The 24,218-nt window shown below is 36.1% G+C and overlaps 1 protein-coding gene across 4 annotated transcripts in view; it reads left to right on the top strand.

Annotated features, from left to right (window-relative positions):
- The window catches only part of LOC126334689 (uncharacterized), a 405,460-nt gene extending 381,449 nt beyond the window's left edge, over positions 1 to 24,011 (top strand). For all 4 annotated transcript variants that reach the window (XM_049997175.1, XM_049997176.1, XM_049997173.1 and 1 more), the window contains 2 exons: positions 7,608 to 7,783; positions 20,811 to 24,011. In XM_049997175.1, the coding sequence (XP_049853132.1) occupies positions 7,608 to 7,783; positions 20,811 to 21,002 (368 nt within the window). In that variant the 3' untranslated portion in view covers positions 21,003 to 24,011. The remainder of the gene's footprint in view (positions 1 to 7,607; positions 7,784 to 20,810) is intronic.
- Positions 24,012 to 24,218: the final 207 nt, after the last annotated feature.

Raw genomic sequence — 24,218 nt, 5'->3', positions numbered from 1 at the left:
GAAGTAGAAGTTGATAGTTCCTGCGAAATATTATGGGTGGAGGTTACACTCAACAACCGAGCTGGGTTAATAATTGGCTCCTTTTACCAACCTCCCGACTCTGCAGCATTAGTGGCAGAACAGCTGCGAGAAAATTTGTAATACATTTCACTAAATTTTCTCAGCATATTATAGTCTTAGGTGGAGATTTCAATTTACCAGATATAGACCGGGATACTCAGATGTTTAGGACGGGTGGTAGGGACAGAGCATCGAGTGACATTATACTGAGTGTACTATTCGAAAATTACCTCGAGCAATTAAACAGAGAACCGACTCGTGGAGATAACATCTTGGACCTACTCATAACAAACAGACCCGAACTTTTCGACTCTGTAAGTGCAGAACAGGGAATCAGTGATCATAAGGCCGTTGTAGCATCCCTGAATATGGAAGTTAATAGGAATATAAAAGAAGGGAGGAAGGTTTATCTGTTTAGCAAGAGTAATAGAAGGCAGATTTCAGACTACCTAACAGATCAAAACGAAAATTTCTGTTCCGACACTGACAATGTTGAGTGTTTATGGAAGAAGTTTAAGGCAATTGTAAAATGCGTTTTAGACAGGTACATGCCGAGTAAAACTGTGAGGGATGGGAAAAACCCACCGTAGTTCAACAACAAAGTTAGGAAATTACTGCAGAAGCAAAGAGAGCTTCACTCCAAGTTTAAACGCAGCCAGAACCTCTCAGACAAACAGAACCTAAACGATGTCAAAGTTAGCGTAAGGAGGGCTATGCGTGAAGGGTTCAGTGAATTCGAAAGTATAATTCTATGTACCGACTTGACAGAAAATCCTAGGAAGTTCTGGTCTTACGTTAAATCAGTAAGTGGCTCGAAACAGCGTATCCAGACACTCCGGGATGATGATGGCTTTGAAACAGAGGATGACACGTGTAAAGCTGAAATACTAAACACCTTTTTCCAAAGCTGTTTCACAGAGGAAGACCGCACTGCAGTTCCTTCTCTAAATCCTCGCACAAATGAAAAGAATGGCTGACATCGAAATAAGTGTCCAAGGAATAGAAAAGCAACTGAAATCACTCAACAGAGGAAAGTCCACTGGACCTGACGGAATACCAATTCGATTCTACACAGAGTACGCGAAAGAACTTGCCGCCCCTTCTAACAGCCGTGTACCGCAAATCTCTAGAGGAATGGAAGGTTCCAAATAATTGGAAAAGAGCACAGGTAGTCCCAGTCTTCAAAAAGGATCGTTGAGCAGATGCGCAAAACTATAGACCTATATCTCTGACGTTGATCTGTTGTAGAATTTTAGAACATGTTTTTTGCTTGAGTATCATGTCGTTTTTGGAAACCCAGAATCTACTCTGTAGGAATCAACATGGATTCCGGAAACAGCGATCGTGTGAGACCCAACTCACTTTATTTGTTCATGAGACCCAGATATTATTAGATACAGGTTCCCAGGTAGATGCTATTTTCCTAGATTTCCGGAAGGCGTCGATACAGTTCCGCACTGTCGCCTGATAAACAAAGTAAGAGCCAACGGAATATCAGACCAGCTGTGTGGCTGGATTGAAGAGTTTTTAGCAAACAGAACACAGCATGTTGTTATCAATGGAGAGACGTCTACAGACGTTAAAGTAACCTCTGGCGTGCCACAGGGGAGTGTTATGGGACCATTGCTTTTCACAGTATATATAAATGACCTAGTAAATAGTGTCGGAAGTTCAATGCAGCTTTTTGCGGATGATGCTGTAGTATACAGAGAAGTTGCAGCATTAGAAAATTGTAGCGAAATGCAGGAAGATCTGCAGCAGATAGGCACTTGGTGTAGGGAGTGGCAACTGACCCTTAACATAGACAAATGTAATGTATTGCGAATACATAGAAAGAAGGATCCTTTATTGTATGATTATATGATAGCGGAACAAACACTGGTACCAGTTACTTCTGTTAAATATCTGGGAGTATGCGCGCTGAACAATTTGAAATGGAATGATCGTATAAAATTAATTGTTGGTAAGGCGGGTACCAGGTTGAGATTCATTGGGAGAGTCCTTAGAAAATGTAGTCCATCAACAAAGGAGGTGGCTTACAAAACACTCGTTCAACCTATACTTGAGTATTGCTCATCAGTGTGGGATCCGTACCAGATCGGGTTGACGGAGGAGATAGAGAAGATCCAAAGAAGAGCGGCGCGTTTTGTCACAGGGTTATTTGGTAACCGTGATAGCATTACGGAGATGTTTAGCAAACTCAAGTGGCAGACTCTGCAAGAGAGGCACTCTGCATCGCGGTGTAGCTTGCTCGCCAGGTTTCGAGAGGGTGCATTTCTGGATGAGGTATCGAATATACTGCTTCCCCCTACTTATACCTCCCGTGGAGGTCACAAATGTAAAATTAGAGAGATTCAAGCATGCACGGAGGCTTTCAGACAGTCGTTCTTCCCGCGAACCATACGCGACTGGAACAGAAAAAGGAGGTAATGACAGTGGCACGTAAAGTGCCCTCCGCCACACACACTTTTGGATGGCTTGCGGAGTATGGATGTAGATGTAGATCCATACCAGTGCTACTTGAACTTAAAGTCGAACCAGCAATTTTTTTGTGAAAAATTTATGTAGTGTTCCAAGCGATTTTAGAACATTGGCGTCTCGTTCTTGCTTTTCCTTCAATGATTTCCAAAATGCCAACCCCCTTAATTTTTCACGTTTGCTTTTTTCACTGTTATTCATGTTATGGCACTTACAAAATTGTCCATCAACAGTCAAAACGAAAGAAAAATAATTGTAAAAGGAAAGGAAGAAAGAAAGACTGCATCCAGTTCCAGTCGTACTACACTGCACGTGGGCACAAAGCGTTTTACTTTAAACATGGCACATGAGCACAAAGATTTTTCCTGTAAATATGGAGCGATGAACTGACCAACTCGAATTACTTGATGTAACTGTGCTATGAAAGAACGACAATGCAGAATAATTTAATTTTATTGTCACCTATTTCTCTGTTGTCAGTGAACAGTAGAAGCACACCTGTCAGCTGGAATTCATCTTGTAAAGAAAACTGTGCAGTCCCGTTTTTGGCTTCTGTTTTCTGCGTCACCGAACTTTAAGCTGGGACGCAAATATGTTCTGAATATCCTTGACACTGTCTTTCTAATTTAAAAAGGAAATAATTTTGCAATTTCTTGCAGTGGGGTGTGCTGGATTGAATTTTATCCCACTTATTCTTATAACATTTTAGCCGTTTCTTTGGGCAGAGAAGACAGACTACAAAGTTTAAGTAGTCTTGTTGGCAGTTGATGTGGTGTGTTGTCATTTGTGTGAAGATTGCTGCTTTGTCTACACACAAATGCACCTTTTTTTCCAACATAAAGTAAAAATAACCTTTCCTTGAAGAAAAAAAAGCTTAGTTAAGAAGTTTAATATAAAATTTTCAATGCCATGTACTATTTGATTGCACAGAGTGGGAACTTTGATATTGTGCAGGCTGCAGCACAATAAATGAGACAAACAAAAGTTGGTTTCTTCTTCTTTTTTGCCAAAAAAGTAACTAAGTAAATAAATTAAATTAAATTTTCAAACTGTTGTGAAGTGTATTTCACACATTATTAGATATTCTGCTTATGTTTTTGTTTGTATAAACATTTGTTTAAAAATGTACAACATTCCCAGTATTAACAAGTTTTTGTAAATAGGTGTCATTAAATCAAAGCTCAGATATTGAAGACGACAGAGCTTTCACATTAATTACAGTAATGGAGCGTTGACTTGATACTTCCCTGTAATTTCTACAAGAAATTTAAGTAGAGTCAGGTTTTACATACTGAGGCCCACACGGTACAGTATTTTAAAAACTGCTGATTAATTTATCATAGATTTTCAGGGGTCCAGGTATTTTCGCGGGGAAAATATGGTAGGGTTAAGTAGAAGCTGACAACATCCTCAGAATGATAACGTTTCAAACATATTCTATTGTAGATTTCCGTCCTGACAGCTTACTTCAAAATATTTTGAACGATCATGAAGATGATACCAGACACAAACCCAATGTTAAATTGCCATTCAGTCACCAAGTAAACAATGTATATTTCCAAGCTTGTATTGTCGAATTTTGTTATTAAGGCTTATTTAAAATAGCGAGTTGTTTAACATTATCAAAAATTTTTGTCATATGTAAGTGCAATTATTTTAAAACGTAAAAGGTTAAAATGAGTACAGAGCAAAAAATGCTGACACCCCCCCCCCCCCTCCCCTCTTAAGGTGCCGCCCCTAGGCCTACGACATAGAAAAGAAAGTTGTATATTATGGAACATATCTGAACAGTATTATGTTGTTAACAGAGGTAATGACAGTGAAACATGGGAAGTGGCTTAATAGATGAGTCCATGTTCCCTAAATTAACTTTAAGGTAGAGCTTGAAAAAGAGAAAGAATAAACCTTTTGATCATTGTAATTATCAGTAATAGTGGGAAGCATAAAGTAAATGTACACACAAAAACAGTTTACACTGATGTGATCATAAATGCAAACTCATGTCATCCCAGAAGATGTAGGTACACCTTCTTCAGATTCACACTAAACAAAATCTGGGAATTACTGTTGGGGTGAGGATGGGATTCAGAAAGAAATTCAGATAATTATGCAGATGATGAGTGTAGATGGATACGGAAGTAGTGAAATCACCAACATGTATAAGGAAATTTAGTTTAGAAAAGGTACTTGACCACTGGTGTACACTATCTGATTGAAAATATCCGGAACCTGTTAGTGGACATTAATAATGTATTATGTCCACCCTTCACCTTTATGACAGTTTGAACTCTGCTGGGACAGTTTCTGTGAGCTATCTGAATATTTGGAGCAATGGAAGCCAATTCTTCTTTAAGTATCAAAACCAGAGAAAGTAGTGATAATGGATGTTGTGCAGGCTAGTCCACTTTGGGAATGTCATCATCCACAAACCATTACTTCATAGATGTTGCTTTATGACAGAGTGAATTGTTGTTCTGATAGAAACAATCAACAGTTCCAAACTAGTCCTCTACTCTACGCAGAACCAAATGCTGTAAAATGTGTTCATAACCTTCGACATTTAATGTTTTCTTTGGCATAAACAGAGGATCAGACCCTAACCAAGAAGCACACCCCTTTACTATAACATCACCTCCTCCATACTTCACCATTGGCACTGCACCTGATGCCATATAATTTTCTCCAGGCATTTGCCAAACCCAAACCGTTCCATTGGTTTGCCACAAGATATAGTATTTCATCACTCCAAAACACTTCTTTTCAGTCATTCACTGTCCATTGGCATCATTCTTTACACCATCTCAAGTAGCACTGATTACAGAAATGTGTGGCTCATGAGGAGCTGCTTGACCATTGTATACCTTTCTTTTTAACTCCCATCATACAGTCATGGTCCTAGTGGAACTGCTGGGAGTACTTTGGAACTTATGAGTGATTCCTTCTACTGATTTTGTGTGTGTGTGTGTGTGTGTGTGTGTGTGTGTGTGTGTGTGTGTGTGTGTGTGTGTGTGTGTGTGTGTGTGTTTGTTTGTTTGTTTGTTTGTTTGTTTTTCCAACCACCCTGTGCAGTGTTTGACATCCCCTGTCCATCAGTGCATGAGGTCTGTCTGGTCTTGCTTTAGCTGTGATTGTTCCTTCTCAGTTCCACTTCATAATCCATCACTAACAAACAACCTGGGCAGCTTTAGAACAGTTGAAATTCCATGATGGATTTGTTACTCAGGTGATATCCAATGACCAGTCCATGTTCAAAGTCACTGAGGTCTTCTGACAGATCCATTCTGCTGTTACTACTTCTGTAGTGACAATACAGTACACCCCATCTCCTTTTGTACTGGGGTATCCATCTCCCTTGATATCTAGTGGTCAATTCTGCATTACATAGGGCATCCAGATACTTTTTATCATATAGTACATAAGGACAATGGGAGATATGCAGCAGTAATATCTAATGGTAAGAACTCTGAATTGTGTATATCTTCAGGAAAGTCAACATCAGTAGAGGTTTTCAAATCAGAGGTAACTTAAGAAGTAGATAACAGGAGAAATGGAACAAATACAATGGCTCAGAAGTGTACAAAGTAAACTATAATGACTATGATAAAATTTATATCAGATAAACTGGGAGGAAGTTTGTGATAAGGTTTAGATAGCATCCCAGTGATGCGAGAGGTAGTGCATTGACAGTATACTTAAAAACCCATAAGTAGAGGTTGTGTGTTTTAAGTGAAAGCACGGACTACCAAATGGATATACCTTAAACATACTGTTGGACCGTCAAATCTGTACACGTAAAAACGAATACATCTGGGTTGACATAATTGACAATCGCTGATATTTTGATAGATGCATGCCTTGTATTTTTCAGAGCAAAACTGTCTTGAAAATTACAGCATGTACACCTATTGGCGGTTGTCGACAGTGTCACCTCACTGCATCCCCAGGAGAACCTTGAGGTCTCACAATGCTAAACAAACCATGTGTTATTAGCCCTAATAAATGTTTCAAAAATAGCTGGTGAGAAGTGTTGTGTATGTAACATGTTTTTCCTGCTGTACCTTTGGCCATATTGTGCATCTGCTATGCAGGTGGTTCTCCCACCACACCTAATCACTCCTCTGCAAACAAATTACCAGGCTTACAGCAAGATGGATAAGTCTCTCTGAAATATTTATATTTAAATAATAAATCTCTGTATCTTTTTTAATCTGGTTTATAAGTCTGCATGCTTTAATACATTATTCAACTAAACTTCACCACTGAATGCAAAGTTCTTTCCTGTTTGGCGCTTGTAATTCAAAATGCAAAAATAATTTTTAATTTTCTCAATTTTCATGGATTCAGCATTAAGTATGTTCATTTCTTTAAAACACTGTTGTTTGATAATTATTAATCAGTTTTAGATATGTCATGTCTTCATTATCAAGTTCAGAGCAATTTCAGTAATAAATGATAGCAACTTCTAATTTGGTATTTTTATGAGAATGTATTCATCTCTCTCACTTTTGTTGTGTCTGTAGTTTGCAAAATCCAGTTTTCCTCCAGTTTTCCTGCAAAACTTGTTTTTCTGGAGTGCTGTTTTTTGGATTGTATGTTTTTTTAGATATCTCTGTATTTTATGCTTTTTACATGCAAATGTAAGTATATTAACATTACATTTTAATAATGTAGAATGGACTTGACATTAAATCTGAGTTTGTCAAGGTACACATCATTGTGCCAAAATTGTGCATTAAAAGTCAAGTGCTATAGTTTTGAATTGCCTTATGATAATTTCTTATGTATAATACTCCACTTGTATTCTGAGTATTCCACATTCAGGTTGTCCTTTATCTTCATATTCTGCAAATGTTGATTTCTTTGTATCTCAACTAAGGAGCTTAGGTCTTGATGTAATATATTTTTGTTCCATTCTCCTCCTTTTCATTGTTTTTACAGTCATAATTCTTACTGTTTGCATCTGAGATGCATATTCTACTTGTTGGTTGACAAATTTTGTTTCAAAAAATTGTAGTTTCTTTTCAGCTGATAAGCTATTTAATAATCATTGCTACTATATTTCATTCCAGCCAAGAGAATTCCACATGAATTTGCTGAAGTTCTTGCTGAAGTTGTGGCACCATCTCAAGGAACTGTAAGTGACAAGGATAGTAAATGTGTTGGTACAGATCAGTTAATGGAAACAGTACTGTCCAGTATCACAGATTCAAGCCTGTTAAGCCTCAGTGTTAATCCTTCCACAGAGGTAAGAAACAGTTACTGAAATTTTTTTAGTGTTGTACTTGCAGTCTAGCTGTGAAAGTAAAAAAATAAACCTAGTTTATTAAATGATTGTGACATCCAAAGTATACAATGAAATTCAATGCCTGACATTTAAAATGTAGTTAACTTATTGGGTATAAAAATTGGGATACCCTCAAGCTAAACACGTTATGCTAAATGGAGAGCAAATATTCGTGTACCCGTTTGTTCACCTTCTCTGTTGCTTCTTCCCTGCTCAAGGTCTATAGTACCCACTTGTAGTCTCCTAAGAAGGATTAGTCTAACATGAAATTTGTATTCAATCCTTCAATGACTGTATGGCCACTGAAACAGAAGATGACAGACAAAGGACAAAATTACTTAACTCAGCCTTCTGAAAATGTTTCACTGCAGAAGATTGTAATGTCATTCTTTCTTTCAGCTGAAACATTGAAATGACAGATATTGAGATAAGTGATTCCAGAACAGTAAATCAACTGAAACTGCTCCACATTATAGATATGCCTGTGAGGAACTACAGATATTATCAAAAGAACCTCCTTCCCTGACAGATGTGGTTTATCATAGGTTGGTCGAGCAACAAAGGGTACATCTAACAACTGGAAAAACTGCAGGTTATTCCTATTTCAAGAAGTGAAGTCTGATGGATGCACATAATCATACCTCCACATTGCCAATGTAAATCTATTGTAGAATTATGGGACATGTTTTGTGTATATACATTTGGAAGAACAAAAACGTCCTCCACACAGATCAGTATGAATTCTACTTGTAGAGGACTTGTGAAACTCATCTTGTGTTGTTTGTCTACGGGATCAAAAGCACTATAGACAACACTGCCCAGGCTAATGCCAGATTTCTTGACTTCCAGAAGATATTCCATATAGTTCCACACTGTTGTTTAGTGAACAGTGTACAAGTGGAATGACCACATACAACAATTTGTAGGAAAGGCAAATGGCAGGTTAATGGTGATTGGGAGAACAGTAAGGTAATGTAATTCATCCACAAAAGAAGTGGCTCAGAAAATACTTCTTGACCAATTCTTGAGTACTGCCCATCAGTTTGGCATCCTTATGAAGTTGGATTAATTAAGAGACAGAGAAGATCCAACAAAGAGCTGCACATTTTGTCATGAGACTATTTAGTTGCTGTAGGAGTGCTACAGAGATGTTCAACCTACTCCAATGGCAGATGCCACAATATAGATGTTGTGCATTACAGAGAGGTTTATTGCTGAAATTCTGATTACTTATGTTCCGAGAAGAGTCTTCAACGTACTGCTTCTTCACATCTTCTCAAAATATGACCATGACAAGAAAATCAGAAAAATCAGAGCTGATATCAGAGGTTTATTGGCAGTGCACCATTCGTAAATGTAACAGGGAAGGGCAGGAAGATAGTGATACCAAAATCCACATCTTAAGGTGTATAGGTGCAGATGCAGTCATAAAAGTAGTATTACTCTGCACAAGATGTTGTTATTGAACATACAGGAACTGTTAGGTATTTAGTTAGTTTCATGTTATATGACTCTCTTGCATAATTGATGGTAATGATATGGAATGAGTCATTTTACATTCAAATCACAAATTAATTTGTAAATATTGCTATATGCTGACCATTATAAGTTTTTTGTTGTTTATTATTATTAAATATACAGATGGGTATTAGTACTTCCTACCCACCACCTTTTATACATTACAATAATAGAAATGCTTGTTTAGAATAGGAGTTATCAAGGAACTTCTTTTCAGTTTGTTTTCAAATTTTACTTCGCTCTCTGCCATACATTTTATATCACTGGGTAAGCTATCAGGAATTTTTGTTGCAGCATTGTTCACTCATTTTTGTGCTAAAGACAACCTTAACATGGAGTAATGAATGTCATTTTTTCTTCTGGCACTGCAATTATGTCCATCATTGTTGTTTCTGAACTGCAATTGATTCATTACAATGCACTGTATGAAGGAGTTAACATACTGTGAAGCAGTAGTCAGAATGCCCAACTCTTTAAACAGATGTTTACGAAATGATTGTGAGTGTGAACCATATAGTAATCTTACATTACATTCCTGAGTCATGACGACTTTATTTCTTATAGATGAATTGTCCCAGAACATTATTCCATATGAAATTATTGAATAAAAATATGGAAAATATATCAAGTTACTGATTTGTCTCACCCCAAGATTTGCACTGATTCTAAGTGCAAATGTAGCAGAACAAAGTTGTTTCAGGAGTTCCAAAATGTGCTTTTTCCAGTTTCCATTTTCATCAATGTGAACACCTAAAAATTTTGAAGTTTTCGCCCTCTTTATTATTTCCCAACTAGATGTGCAGAATCGAATATGTTGTGTCTTTTTAAAATTGAGAATGAGACTATTTGCAGAAAACCAATCAGTGACGCTTTTAGGAACATAATTTGCCACTTCTTATGTGCCGTTTCTTCGGTTTCTGTATGTATGCTTGGATTGATTACAGTAGGAGTGTCATCTGCAGAAAGAACTAATTCTGCTTGTTGTATATTAGACAGAAGATTGTTTACATGTAGCGCATCCCAGCAAGAAAACTGACAGAGGTCAAAAAATGGCATATTTAGTTTATGTCACTGGAAAAATACATACGAGTGGAGCTTCCCAACATGCATGAAAAATATAATGGAACTCACGGCTAACAATACTTACTTGAAATTTAAATGAAACTCATCATACTATTTCAGTATAAGTTATACAGAATTAATTCTTTAAGTCGAGTTTTCTCAAGTATTGCAGTTTAGAGCTGAATGTTCTTGCCACTACGATATGAGGAACAGTAGTGGACCTAAGATTGAGCTTTTGGGAACCCCATATGTGATTTCTCCCCAGTCAGAATAATGTCACCGGACTCCATTCATTGAATTACTTTCAGGTGCATAATAACATGCAACTTTCTTCATTCTTGTGTTTAGATATGACATCCATTGGTCGGCTGTTCCATCAATCCCATAAAACTTATTTATCTGGGAGAATACTGTGATTCACACTGTCAAATGCCTCATTTCTTCTTCACCCAGTCTCCTTATCACAATCATACTGACTGTTTCCGTTGCACTTCTATGTTCTGAGTTCTGTTGCACTTCTATGTTCACAGGTTTTCAAATATCATCTGCTGTTAGCATTTCATTGTTGCTCACTATCTCGTACCCCCCCCCCCCCCCCTCCCCCCCTGCCATCTGTTCTTGACATGGACTACTGAATGTGTTTCCTTGCTTCACCCTTCCCACAGCCAACAATTTCTTTCCATTTTCATTTTTGTGTCTGCTGACGCTGGGCTGTAGCACTGTTCCTATCTTTTCCTCTTGGGAGATCCAGTTATGAATTGGGAAGAATGTGTTATATTTCAAAATATGTGCTAGCAGTATTCAGTGGAAGAAAAGTACAAAATTACCAGTTTTTCTTAGTAGTTTCATATCATGAGAGAGAGAGAGAGGGGGGGGGGGGGGGGGGGGGTCGACATTAGGGCAGCCGATGTCGAGGTTTAACGGAATCCTTCCTAAAACTTTTCAAGGGTGGCTCAAATGAAGAGAGTCCCATAAAGAACACAACTTTTAGGAGCATAATAACACATGGATTTATTGATGACATTGAGTAGTTTATATATTATTGTAGTGTATGCTACCTGTGATTTTGTATGGAATATGATATTACTCAGATGCTTCCCCTGATTCTGCATGCACACTCCCACTCTTTTGATGACATTTTCCATAACTTTTTGGCATACTTGTTGCAGCACTACTCTGAAACTATCAACTGAATCATAGTCTTGAGCTTGGAAGTGATAGTAGTTTGTTGACATACATATGCAGCTTCAAACACGCCCACAGAAAAACACGCCCATATCGCAAGTTCACAGTATCTAGTTCATATCATCATTGCAAGAAACCACCCAACCAGGGAACCCCTCTCGTAACAAGTCCATTCCCACAGCCCTTTTCAACATTCATTCAAGTTAAACCAGATAGGGTAGTAAAATCTACATTTTCTTTTATGTAAATTGCTACCCAACCCTGATTATTCCACAATCACAGAAATACAAAATGGATTCAGTTATTTTTGTGTATTTAATTAATTCTGGGTTAAGACAGTGCTCATAAATGCATATTACTGAGATCTGTTTGATGGATGTTAATTACATTGATCTTATTATGCAGGGACTTTACATTATGGTCATAAACTTTTAGATCAGATTAATTCACATCTTGGTAGTTGTGTGTCATATTTACAGCTTCATGTATATTTCGATGAAATTCAGATCACCAGTAGTGTTGCATTTTTTTTTCTTGTTCATTTTACTTTCCTCACTATAGCCCATATCTTATATTCATCAAAGTGACCAAAGGAGAATTACTCTGATTTTTTGTGTGATTTTATCAGTGCAGTATTCAAACCATTTGTTGCATATTCAGGTCTTTCTTTAATTATTTTCCTTCATAGCTTAAATCCATGATGTGTTTAGTGTGTAGTTACAGTGTGAATTACTTATGTCCACTACAGCATTTGTTTTAATATTACAAACACAGTTCATTGACTTTAATATTTGTTTTTCAAAGTTCTTTATTTATGCATGAACTGTAAATTATGTGTGCCTATGGGCCACAGTATCAACTTGATTTGATTTGATCTGATTTTTTATTGGTCCAGTTTTATCATATTGCACAAATTGTACAATTGCTATTGGACAGGTCAAAGATAAGTTACAACGATACATAGTATTTGCAAAATAGTAGGCAAATTAAAATTAGGTACCTATTACAATTAATTTTGTTACTTATTCAGAAATTCTCTGACAGAATAGAAACAGTGCTTTATTATAAATGCCTTTAGCTTAGCTATAAATATTGGATGAATAGTATTTTTTATTTCCTCTGGTATCTTATTGTGTAGTATTACACCAATGTTAATTATACTCCTCTGATAGTTGGTTTTCTGTGATATTTTTGATGTATATTTGATTCCCTTCTGGTACTATAGTTGTCTACATTTCTGTTCTGTCGCAGTTTGCCTGTTTTCAGGAGGTAGTCCCTAGTGAACAAGATAGTTACATAAATGAATAAACTTAGAACATTTAGAACACCAAGCTCGTAAAAATGGGATTTACAGGACTGAGTCTTTTTAAGTCCACACATTATTCTTAAAGATCTTTTTTGAATTCTAAAAACCTTTACACTGTGAGTTGAGTATCCCCAGAAAATGATCCCCTGTCGGATTAGTGAGTGGAACTGTGCATAGTATGCCTGAAGTACTGTTGTTTTGCTTGTTGCAGCCTTTAAAATTCTTAGGCCATAGCACACAGATGATAGTTTTCTACACAAGTTATTTATATGTGTGTCCCACTGTAAGTCTTGCTGAAACCAAAGACCCAAGAATTTTGTGACACTTACATTTTCTAGGGGATCATTTTTTTAATTGGGCTTGAATAGACATTTGATTAGTTGGAGGAATTAAATAAAAATTGACACACACAGTTTTTTCAGTATTTATAATGAGTTTGTTTTTTGTGAACCACTCAGAAAGTCTTTTCATAGAACTTTCTGCTGTGGATCCAGTGAGCAATATGCTGGTGTCATCGGCAAACAGGACAGTCTTTGTGGGACTCATATATTCAACTAAGTCGTCCACATAAATCAAGAAGTGTAGTGGACCTAAGATTGAGCCCTGTGGTACATCATATTTTATTGGTAATTCCCTAGAAAGAAAGGAGTTGTTTCTTGTTTTATTCATTTTGTTGAATTCATACTGAAGTGATACTGCTAGTGGTTTTTTAGGTATGAACACAACCAGCTATGTGCTACACCCCTTACTCCTTGTCTTTCTAATTTTTCGAGCAGAATGTTATGGTCCAGGACGTCGAAGGCTTTTGATAGATCTAGAAAAATACCTGCAGCTAATTTATGTTGATCAAGGGATTTTAAAATGCAGTCTAAGAATTCGAATATTGCTGTCTGTGTAGATTTAGACTTTCTAAAACCATGTTGTTGCACTGTAAGAGGTGCATATTTATTTATGAAACTTAAAAGCCTGTCATAGAAGAGTTTTTCTAGAATTTTTGAGAAGGAACTTTACTGTGACACAGGTCGGTAGTTTGAAATTTTTTCAGAAGAATCTTTTGTTAGCAGTGGTGAAACTTTTGCTATTTTAAAAATATCTGGAAGTACACCAGTTTTTAAAGAGAGGTTGAAAATTTTTGCCAAGGGGTTTGCTATGTGGTGAGCACATGCTTTTAATGTGAAATCAGGTACTTCATCAAGACCATTTGACATTTCATTGCTTAATGATTTAATTTTACTTGTAATTTCATTGGGGTTTGTTTCATACACATACATAGAAGCAGTCGAGATCACTGACTTGCTGGAGAAACTTCGAACTAGTCCTTGACAGTGTACTTGAATGAGGTCTTCAGCTAGTGAGGTGAAGTATTCACTGAATTTTTCCACAACTGAATTTGGGTCTGTGACTTTTCAGCCTTCTAGTTTTAGTGATACATTCTTTTTCTTTGGTACTGAACTTCAAGTTTCTTTCTTTATAACTCTGCATGTGGATCTCATTTTGTTAGATGAGTTTCTTATCAAATTGTCATTTCACATAATTTTTGCCTCTTTGACTACTCTACCATAGATTCTTTTGTAGGCTTTTGAATAATCTGCGTATTCTTGAGTTACTCTATATTTCTTACAAGAGTACTGCAGAAATCTGTTTCTCTCACTGGAAATTTTTATGCCTTTAGTTACCCATTGCTTATTATTGTTAGGTTTCTCTGTTTTTACTGCTTTTGGAAATACTACATTAAAATAGTGAAGAAAGATGCTCAGAAAACTCATGTACATGCTATCAACATTGATCTGAGTGGCGATGCTTTCCCAGTTTTACTTCCCCAGTAAGAGATTAAAAATTCTAATGTTATCTTCAGAAAAGGTTCTTTTTTCAACTACTTTTCCGGAACTGCTGCTACTTGTTGGCATTTATATACACAGCAGCTGTGCCTCATGATCACTATAACCCATGCTCAGTACTCTGCTTGTGAATCTGTAAATTGTTTCTGAGATGAATATTTGGCCAATAATGGAATTTGTGCATTCTGTTAATCTTCTTGGGCAGAGTATTGTGGGGACCATATTGAATGTGTTGGTCATATTTATCAAAGCATCTCTGGTACTGCTGTCTTTTGAAAAATCAATATTGAAATCCCCACAAATTTCATATTTAGTGTACTGATCCTCTTCAGCAGAACCTCTAGTTTATTCATGAAGACTGACAGGTTTCCACTTGGTGCTCTATATATGGTAATAACTATCAAATTAAGCTGTGGCAGTTTGGTAATGGTAAGTTCAAAGTCTTTCTCAATCGAGTCAATATAACTTTTACTAACATCACAGAACTTTATTTGTTCTTTCACAAAGATAGCAGAGCCACCATGTTTGGAAAACTCTTGGCTAAAATGACTTGCTAATCTATGTCCTGAGATTGAGGTTAATTTTACTTCGTCATTTCGTAGCCAATGTTCAGTATTGCAAATTATGTCTATGTTTAATGTATACTGGAGTAGTGCTTCTAACATGGAAATTTTATTTGTGAGTGACTGAATGTTATGGTGTAGTACATCAAAATCTGGGCATTTAGTAACTTTAGTTGAAACGGTTTGTGATTCTTTATCTAATGGCATTTCTAATACAGCATTTACCCTAAAAAAATTTCTGTATCTATCTTGTGTGTGGCTTCTGTTTGCTGGTGGCAATCAGCAGGTGGGTTAACTTCTGGAGTTTGTATAAGTTTTGCTTCATCCACATCTGTCCTCTTCGGTTTAAACCATTTTGTAATTTTCGTTTGGCTGATGACTTGATTGATTGTTTCTTGCCTGATCGGTGTAAACCACTTGGTAATTTGTGTTTGGCCGATGGCACAGCTTGTAACTCATCTAAAGCACTTCTTAATCTCCATTTGTTTGTCACTTATACTTTTTTCTTCACTCTTCTTCAAAATGCGAGTACATATTTTTTCGGCTAGTAATTTCTTTCCTGGCTTATTTAAATGAAGTCCATGGACTATATGGACACTTTGCTCCAATCTGTTTATATCTACAATATCGACATTCTTAAAGCTAGTGCATACTTCAGTGATACACTCATTTACATCATTAATTTCGCAGTTCACACATGACCAGGGTGTTAAATCATGACGATACAGGATGTTGGGAATGAGTACATTAGTGTGTGTTAAATTATTTAAACATTTCCTCATTTCTGTAATGACCTTGTGTGTCTTGTTTCTATAGACGTGGTTGATCCTCCTATTAACACTGTGAAATCGTCTTTATTCAAACTAGCTACGTCAGTAGATGTTGTTAGGTCCGTTATTGCAGTCAATCGAGCCCCTGGCTTTATGAAACCAGATGCCTTGAAACTACATGTTCTCATCAACATTGCAGAAATTTCACGGCCGTGACTATCACCTAACAAACAGATTGTTTTGTGTTTCACACTTTTCACACTTTTTGTAACCTGAGGATTTAAGGTTCTTCTTCTCACCTGGCTAGTGTCTTTTTTTTTTTTTTTTTGCCGCACATATTCTAAATGTTCTTCAGTTTGCAGTTTCACTGGAGATACATTTTTTAACGTAGTTTACTTTGTTGCATTGAAGTCTATGGTATTGTAGGTGTGTGCACTTATTTCCATAGTTTTTAGAATATCTCCTGATGCAGTATTTTCACTGTTTTACCTACTTACAACGAGCACCGGTTTGCCTACTTTGTTTTCCAACTCTTCAACCCTTTCCGACATGTTCACTGAATCCAAGGCAGGAATCACTTCAAAAGAGTTTTTTGCATTAAATTTTCACTGTGTTTCAGATATTTTACCTTCTGAGTAGAACTTCCTTCAGTTACTCTCTTCCATTTTTCCGAGACCGAGTCTTCTTTCTTCATTAGCATTTCACATTTTTCAGATTGTAGTTTACTTATTTCCACCTTTTGAGTGTCGATTTTAAACTGTAGACTAGATATCCATTTGTTCAGCTTCAGTATTTCGTTCTTACAACTTGCACACGTTTTCCTTTTACTACCAAAATTTACGTTTTTTCGTGAAGGCACATTATACACTTTCAACTTGGCCACCATTTTGCTATTGATTCTGTTTAGAACATATTGTAGTAATCAAACAATGGAAAATCCAGGATGGAGTGTAACAATACGAGAGTATTTCTTGATTTATTATCTTCAAGAAAATTCAGGAGTGCTGTGGTATTTCATTTTTTGCAACATTTTTAAGCCCATTCTACAAATGATAAAGTAACTTTCTTGCATTATTATTGTTTGAATGTTAGCTTCTGAAACATGTTGTTACACTCTAGGTTTCACCACGTTAGCCAGTGATGTGTCTTGCTCTATCTCTTGAAATATGCTAGATAGTTTTCTGCTGTTACTGTTATTAAAAAGAGCACACTCAATGAACTCTGTTTGTTGTCTTTCTTTTCCCAAAATGACCATTCCATATTGATTTTTGGAAGTTCTGTCTTTTACATAGTCCTTATCAGAGTTACTCGATTGTAAAATATTGTATTTGTTTTTATCAGTGAAAAATACCTGCTCTTGCTAAGTTTTTTGTCGTTATTCCCATTAAAGTTCTACCTTCGTTTTCTCTTCCTTCCTCTTGTATGATTTGTCACTTTTTTCGTGTGTAATTTCTCTTGATTATTTTGTCTGAGGGTACATATAGATTGAAAGGTACTTGAGGAGATGGAGTAGATGAGGCATTTCTCAGCATAAGCACATCACCCCCACTCCAGTGCCCGCAAGATCGTGTGTAACTCCACATCAAAACATAAAACATGCTCAGGGCTAGCATTTCAAGCCTTGCTTATTTTTGTTATATGGGCATCAGGTTGTGATCCAATGCATGTTTCCATGCCTAATGTTTCTTCGCCTGATGTCAGAGACATCATCTGAACCTTTAACGACTCAGTAGTTCCAAAGTTGAACAAGTTCAGGACAACAACCTGTATCCAAACAACAGTCAGCTCGTGACATCATCAGACTGCTTCCTAAGACCACAGAGCTGCACCAGCACATTGTAGAGTGGAATAATTGGCACTATGACCAGAATATACAACTTAAGTGTCAGTTTTATCCAGTACAAAGGTTGCTAAGGGTTTGTCCATTCCCTTAGCTCAACAGAGCAAACAATAAAGTTAATGGAATGCCAGATTTGTGGGTCTTTAAAGCATACAGTTTTGATGGCAACACTTTTGATTTGATGAAACACAACTAATAAAATTGAAGAGGCTTTAATAACTTGCTAATAACAAAATGTGTGGGATATCTGTTGAGTTCTCCTGGTTATAAAAAGACCTGAATTTTACTATGGTAGTCTTCTTTCCCCATTGCCACTGCAGCATTGTCATTTGCTGGAAGAAGAATAAAGTCTTTATCAGCTTTTAAATCTCAGAGAGCTCTCATCTCACCTTTCATTGAATTACTGTTAGGTGGTTTGCTCCTAAGCAGTATCCTGGCTCATGCCATGAGTATTTCATCTTCAGCTGTTTTAGATAAAAAATGGATTTGTTTTGTTATTAGCAACAATATATTCTCTTCTTAGAAGAGCAGTCTTCTTTGGCAAGCATAGCTGTTTCATTCATAGATAGAACTCTGTCAGAACTTTTAATGACAGTGTTACACACATCTGCAGATAGGAAACTCACTCTCTTCTTTTAAATACTAACAAATTTATCTTTCTGTCTGTTAGCTGATATCACAGATCTACTTCCATAGTTCGGTAGTTAAACTATCAATCTTGTTCCTGATATCATGACACAACTTATTACTGAAGAGAATGTGTAGCTTTATTAACTTGTCGTCCAGAGCAGCCATGTCTTTAAAGTCTCTGAACCACGGCCTTTTTCCCACACAACAAAAATCAACAAAGTTTATATCAAATACCTGAAATTCATTTGGCAGACAGTAGCTTATGAAGTCTTCAGGGAAAATCTTGGGCAGCCAGAGTCTCCTAATACTTACAAGGGGACCATCAGACCTATTAATCACTTATTCTGATGAGTCCTAGCTGTGTTGTAGAGGGTCCTTTCATGATGTGACTAGTGGCTTTTCAAGCAACAGACCCTAGTTCCTGAGAAATTGATCTTGAAGTTTTCTGTAACATTAAATAAAATGTTTCAGCCAAGAGAACATGGTGCAGGGGCCAAGGTTCACAGCTACCACACTAACATGCAGGTTCAAACTCTCCACATCTACTGTTCACATGTGATTTTTCTTCCATCATACAGATTGTTATTAAATAGTACAGGTCACACAGGTAAAATTATTCAAAAATACTCATTTTTCACTGTAGTAATCTAATTAATAAATCAATCATTACAGCACAGTTTCTTCATATGAATATTCCATTTTCAATTCATAGTTAAAATTCCAAACATTTGGACAACTCCAATGAGTTCTCAACAATGGATGAAGTATTGGCAGCTGTGGAAGGAGTCAGATTGGCAAAAATGACTATTTTTGAATAATTTTGCTTGACATATACTATTTAATTATCTTCTGTGTGATGACACTGAAAAAAAAAGAAAGGTACATAGGTAGGTTTTGAAACCATGCTACTTGCATGGTAGCATGTATCTTAGCCCCTGCACTGCATTTGCGTGCTCAAAACTTAGCAAGTACACATGAAACTTCAACACTGATTTTCTCGGAAATTAGGGGCCATCGCATGAAAAAGCGCTTACTATGTACTCTGGAGAAGTCCCACTACAACATATCTAATTCATCATTGACAGGTCTGGAGGTCCCCTTGTTAGATCAGTTTGTGAATAATGCTGTTTAGTTGAAGTGTTCACTTCAAATATGATGAAACCTTTTTACTACCAAACTATGAAAGTAGATCTGTTTGATATCAGCTAATAGACTGAAGGAGAAATTTGCTCGTACATAAAAGAAGAAAGAGACCTTCCTAGCTGCAGATGTGTGATTCAGTGTTGTATCTTAAGTCCAAACTACCCTCCTCTTGGTTTTAAGGTAGTAGTGGAGCACTGAATCCAAGAAAGCAGTAGCTACTGTTTTAGTGGAAATGCTCTGCCTACTGTATTTTTCAGAAATCCTCTTAGCCTCCCAAATTTGTGTAGAGTTAGTGAAATAGTCAGTTGGGTCCAGAACTTATCACTTGTTGCTTGTTTTATTCATTTGTCAAACTGTGGCCTCATGACCAACAAGGTCCATGAGGTTCTCTATAGCTGTTTGACATTTTAACCAGTACACTGTTGCGCACTTGAATTGGCTTTACCATGGGATGCGCTCCCTAATGGTTATGGGGTGAATTATACTTGTGATATGTCCTGCAATGTCTGGTGAATGAATCCAGACTGGAAAGTGGTCACTAGAATGAAAATCATCAGCAATTTCCAGTGAGCAGAATCTGTGAGGGCCGGAGAGCAGAGTAAGAGATCTAGGGACGAGAGTGGCCCTGAAGCACTGCTGGAATGGATGTTCTCACCACTGTTGCGAAGTTATAACAGTTGAGGCATCTCCTTTTGTGATATTAATTAGTTTTGTATGTGAAACTAGCCACAAGCCTAACTTACGGTAGCCATGAGTGAACACTGAAATGATTTTTTGAATAAGATCTCAAGTAGCTATTTTCTGCATTATTGCACAACCACTAAACTTCATCATAATGTTTTCCCCGTTGATAGGGCACTCATCTTTAACACTTTCTCATGTGTTGTAGTCTTGTATGAGAAAATCCCCCCTCCCTCCCCCCCACCCTCTCTCATGTATTATAGTCTTGTATGAGAAAATCCCCCCCCCCCCTCTCTCTCTCTCTCTCTCTCTCTCTCTCTCTCTCTCTCTCTCTCTCTCTCTCTATCTTTATCTATCTATCTCTCTATCTATCTCTCTTCTCAGTGTGTGTCATTCTAGTTCATACTGAACAGAAAATCAATTACAGTCTAATAAACAGTTTTCTTTTTCAGTCGGTAGTGAATGGAGAACAGTTGCTTGCTTTCACCTGTGGGCATCAATGTCCTCAAACAGTAACACGTGTTCCAGAATGTCCAGCTACATCACGTGTTTTACAGGAACTTTATGCGAGCACAACACCACCTCTTGCATGTCCCCATTGTGTAATGGGATATTTACAAGAAAGAAAGGCAACTGAAGTCTGAAACAATCAGGGTGGCAGGCAGTCTACAATGTTGATCGGTCTCTGTGGTTTATACAATCATAAGCATTGAAGAAAATCTATTTTATTGTGATAAAAAGTACGCTTATTGGTCCATGTCCTTTTTATAAATGCATCACTGAACATTAAACATTGAAGATTTGTAAAGACAATGTAATCCTTGACTTATAGAGTTTTATAGTCAATTGTGACAATGAAACATTTTAATGTTGCCTGCTTGTGGATATGCAGATAACTTTAGAATTACTCTGAGAGCTTTGAGTGTGTGGTGTGGATAGTGTGAATAAGGTGGCACTGATTTATGGTAGGAGAGAAGCCTAAATCAAAATTTGGATAGTGACTGACAAATTTTTGTCTATAAGCAGAAGGAGAATGGAAAATAGTGCAAACAAGTGTTCACTGATAGCAAAATGAAGAAGTATAGAGCATGACTATTCTCTACTGATTTGGGAAAATTATCTAATTTCTTGAAAAAGAGATCTGGGTTCAAATAATTTTTGAAGAGGAGAGGACTCTCTCAAAATTTCAGAAGCCTTTATAAATAATTTTGTGTGTAATCACAGCATGTATAAAAACTTGTTAACTTTTGATATAGGAACTTGTTTCTTGGTTGCGCATGATGGCCACTGTCATAACATGTAAGTTATCATAAGTGTATAATGTTTACATACAAAGAAACTGTCTTAGCTCTACCTGGAACGAGCATCCTCACTAGTCATTGGAGTTATAGTCTGGCTGTAATCTCAATGATTCATCTCCCTTGTTAATCATGTTGCATATTGTAGAAAGTTTTGCATTCAATGTAATGCAGCCAAAACCATGAGTCAGCTGGGTAGCACTTCTTCATGAAAAATCCTTGATTCTTTGGAATTTTTCATCTCCAGTCATGCAAATGAAATTCAACATACAGGTACAGGTGCCTGGAGGCAGCTTTTAAAATTGTTAAAGTGTGTGACAGCATTTTTGGAATTCATTTCCAATCATCTTCAGTTTGATGGCTGGGAAAGAAAACACTCATTATTGTAATCTTAAATAGAAAGATTGAACTTATCTTGAATTGCAAACGTTACATGTCTACAACAAATATCAATTCAAATTCAAAATATTGTTTTATTCTGAATATTATGTTACATGCTTACTGTAAGTGGTATGTATTACAAAAGGAAGCTAGATAGAGGAAAAGTATATCTATTGGAATGTACAAATCTTTAGTTGGGCTTGTGGCAGCATGTGTAAATTTCTTTCCTTCTCTCTAGGAAAACTTTTGTCTTTCATATTAAACAGCAATGTACTAAGTCATAATTTGTGTATTCTCTGAATTCAGCGTAAAGTTTTGATGTGAGTGTTAAAAACATAGCAGAAATACAGTATTTAACTGAACCTGAGTTCATCGAAATGTGTTAGTGTTATAGGTCATCATTTGTACTACATAGTGTCAGAAACTGTACCTACATGTTCAGTTTCACATGTTCATGTGAAGTTTTTGCACAAGGGTATTAAGAAAGAGTTACAAGTCTTTCAGAATATTTATCCTAGTCACAGAATGTTTTATCAGTTTTGAGATACAAATTACAGTTACTATTGTTATCTATCATTATATTGTGTTTTTCTCTTTAGTGGTTCTTAGGATTAACAATAGTATTTTAGAGGTCATTTTTTATGTAAATAAACCCTTTTTTGTATGTTCATTGAATTCAGGTGCATAGAGGTTAAAACAAAGTCAATATGTTGCTCTCTAACATTGTTCTAGTCATTTAAAATTTTCTCAAATGACAAATGATCATTTGAGATGATGTGTACATATTTAACTGTCTTATATAATGAAACTGAGCATAAGTACAAACTTGCTACTCTTTATTGGGCTGTAAAATACTTAAAGGCAGTTAGAATTAAAGAAACATATGTAAAGGATCATGTATTAAATGTTCAACATACTCGAATGGTTCAAGAGTGCATGTATCACTACAAAACCACTTGTTGTCAGTTATCCATTTCATGTTTCCAGACAAGTAATAAATCCACATGTATTCATAACTGAATGTGGTAATAACAAACTGCTAATATTTATAAACAGAGCCAGTACAACAGTAAAATGAAATCCTTTCAGGCCAGGCATTCATGATATGGTCATATTATTTTCTGCAGCCCATACGAAATATCAAATTGAAACTAGGCAGATGTATAAATTTCAACATCAGTTTTAAGTAGTACCAATTCAAAATGTTTGGTTAAATTATTACTAGTGTTCATTATTGTTCATAATTTATGTAAATGTCTTCCAGAGTAATTTTAGATTTGAATGAGACATAATGAAAGATGTCATATTCAATATGTAACTTTTATTTTCATAATAACTGCTTGCTGTGGTATGGTTGCACCTGATTTGCTGGCTCATTTTTATTAATTCATAGATGTTAAAAAGAACTTGCTCCTCCAAAAACGTATAATTGTACATATAACATCAGGAAACTGGGATAATCTGTATGTAGATGATAGAAGACAACCATATCAACTCTCTGTAATTATATTTTTAAATGCAATCTTAATTTATGTCATGAATATTATTACATAATAACTTTTCCTGTTAAAATTATTGTTTTTGTCTGAAGGTTGTGATGTATAATATTTGCAATGACTACAGCAACACTGTTGGATTTTTTATTTTTTTTTTTATTTTTTTATTTTTTTTTTTTTTTTTAGATATAACACTCACTCGTGTGAGTAGGTGTATCTTCATGTCTAATTTAAAATGTATATCCTACCATTTACGTGAGACTGCTTGTCATCATTAGTACTTTTAACGGTAGTCGTTGTCTCTTGTCTAGAAAATGTGTGGAGATTTGTCATTGTATAATACCATTATGAATATTATCTCTTATAAAAAATAGTATACCCATTAATTTTGAGAGACAGTTTAAAATGTGAGATAACAGATAATCTGGTCTCTTATGATGTGCCCTAAGAATTTGAAAATATATACATTTTATTATAATTTTTTTTTTTTTCAAATTGTTGAAGATCAACATTAATAAAATCCCAAGGATACTTGTGAAGTAAACATTAAAATATTCTGAAACTTAGTAATTTTTAGTCTCTCTGTAAATATGAAGGAAACCATGTATTTCACAACAGTTTCCTGTAAACAGGAATGGTGGAGGAGCTGACTGGAGCACAGTAGTCATATTTATCTTGTCCTAAA

Source organism: Schistocerca gregaria, chromosome 2 (genome assembly GCF_023897955.1).
Source record: "Schistocerca gregaria isolate iqSchGreg1 chromosome 2, iqSchGreg1.2, whole genome shotgun sequence".
Classification (NCBI taxonomy): domain Eukaryota; kingdom Metazoa; phylum Arthropoda; class Insecta; order Orthoptera; family Acrididae; genus Schistocerca; species Schistocerca gregaria.
This window is presented reverse-complemented; position numbering and strand designations above follow the sequence as displayed.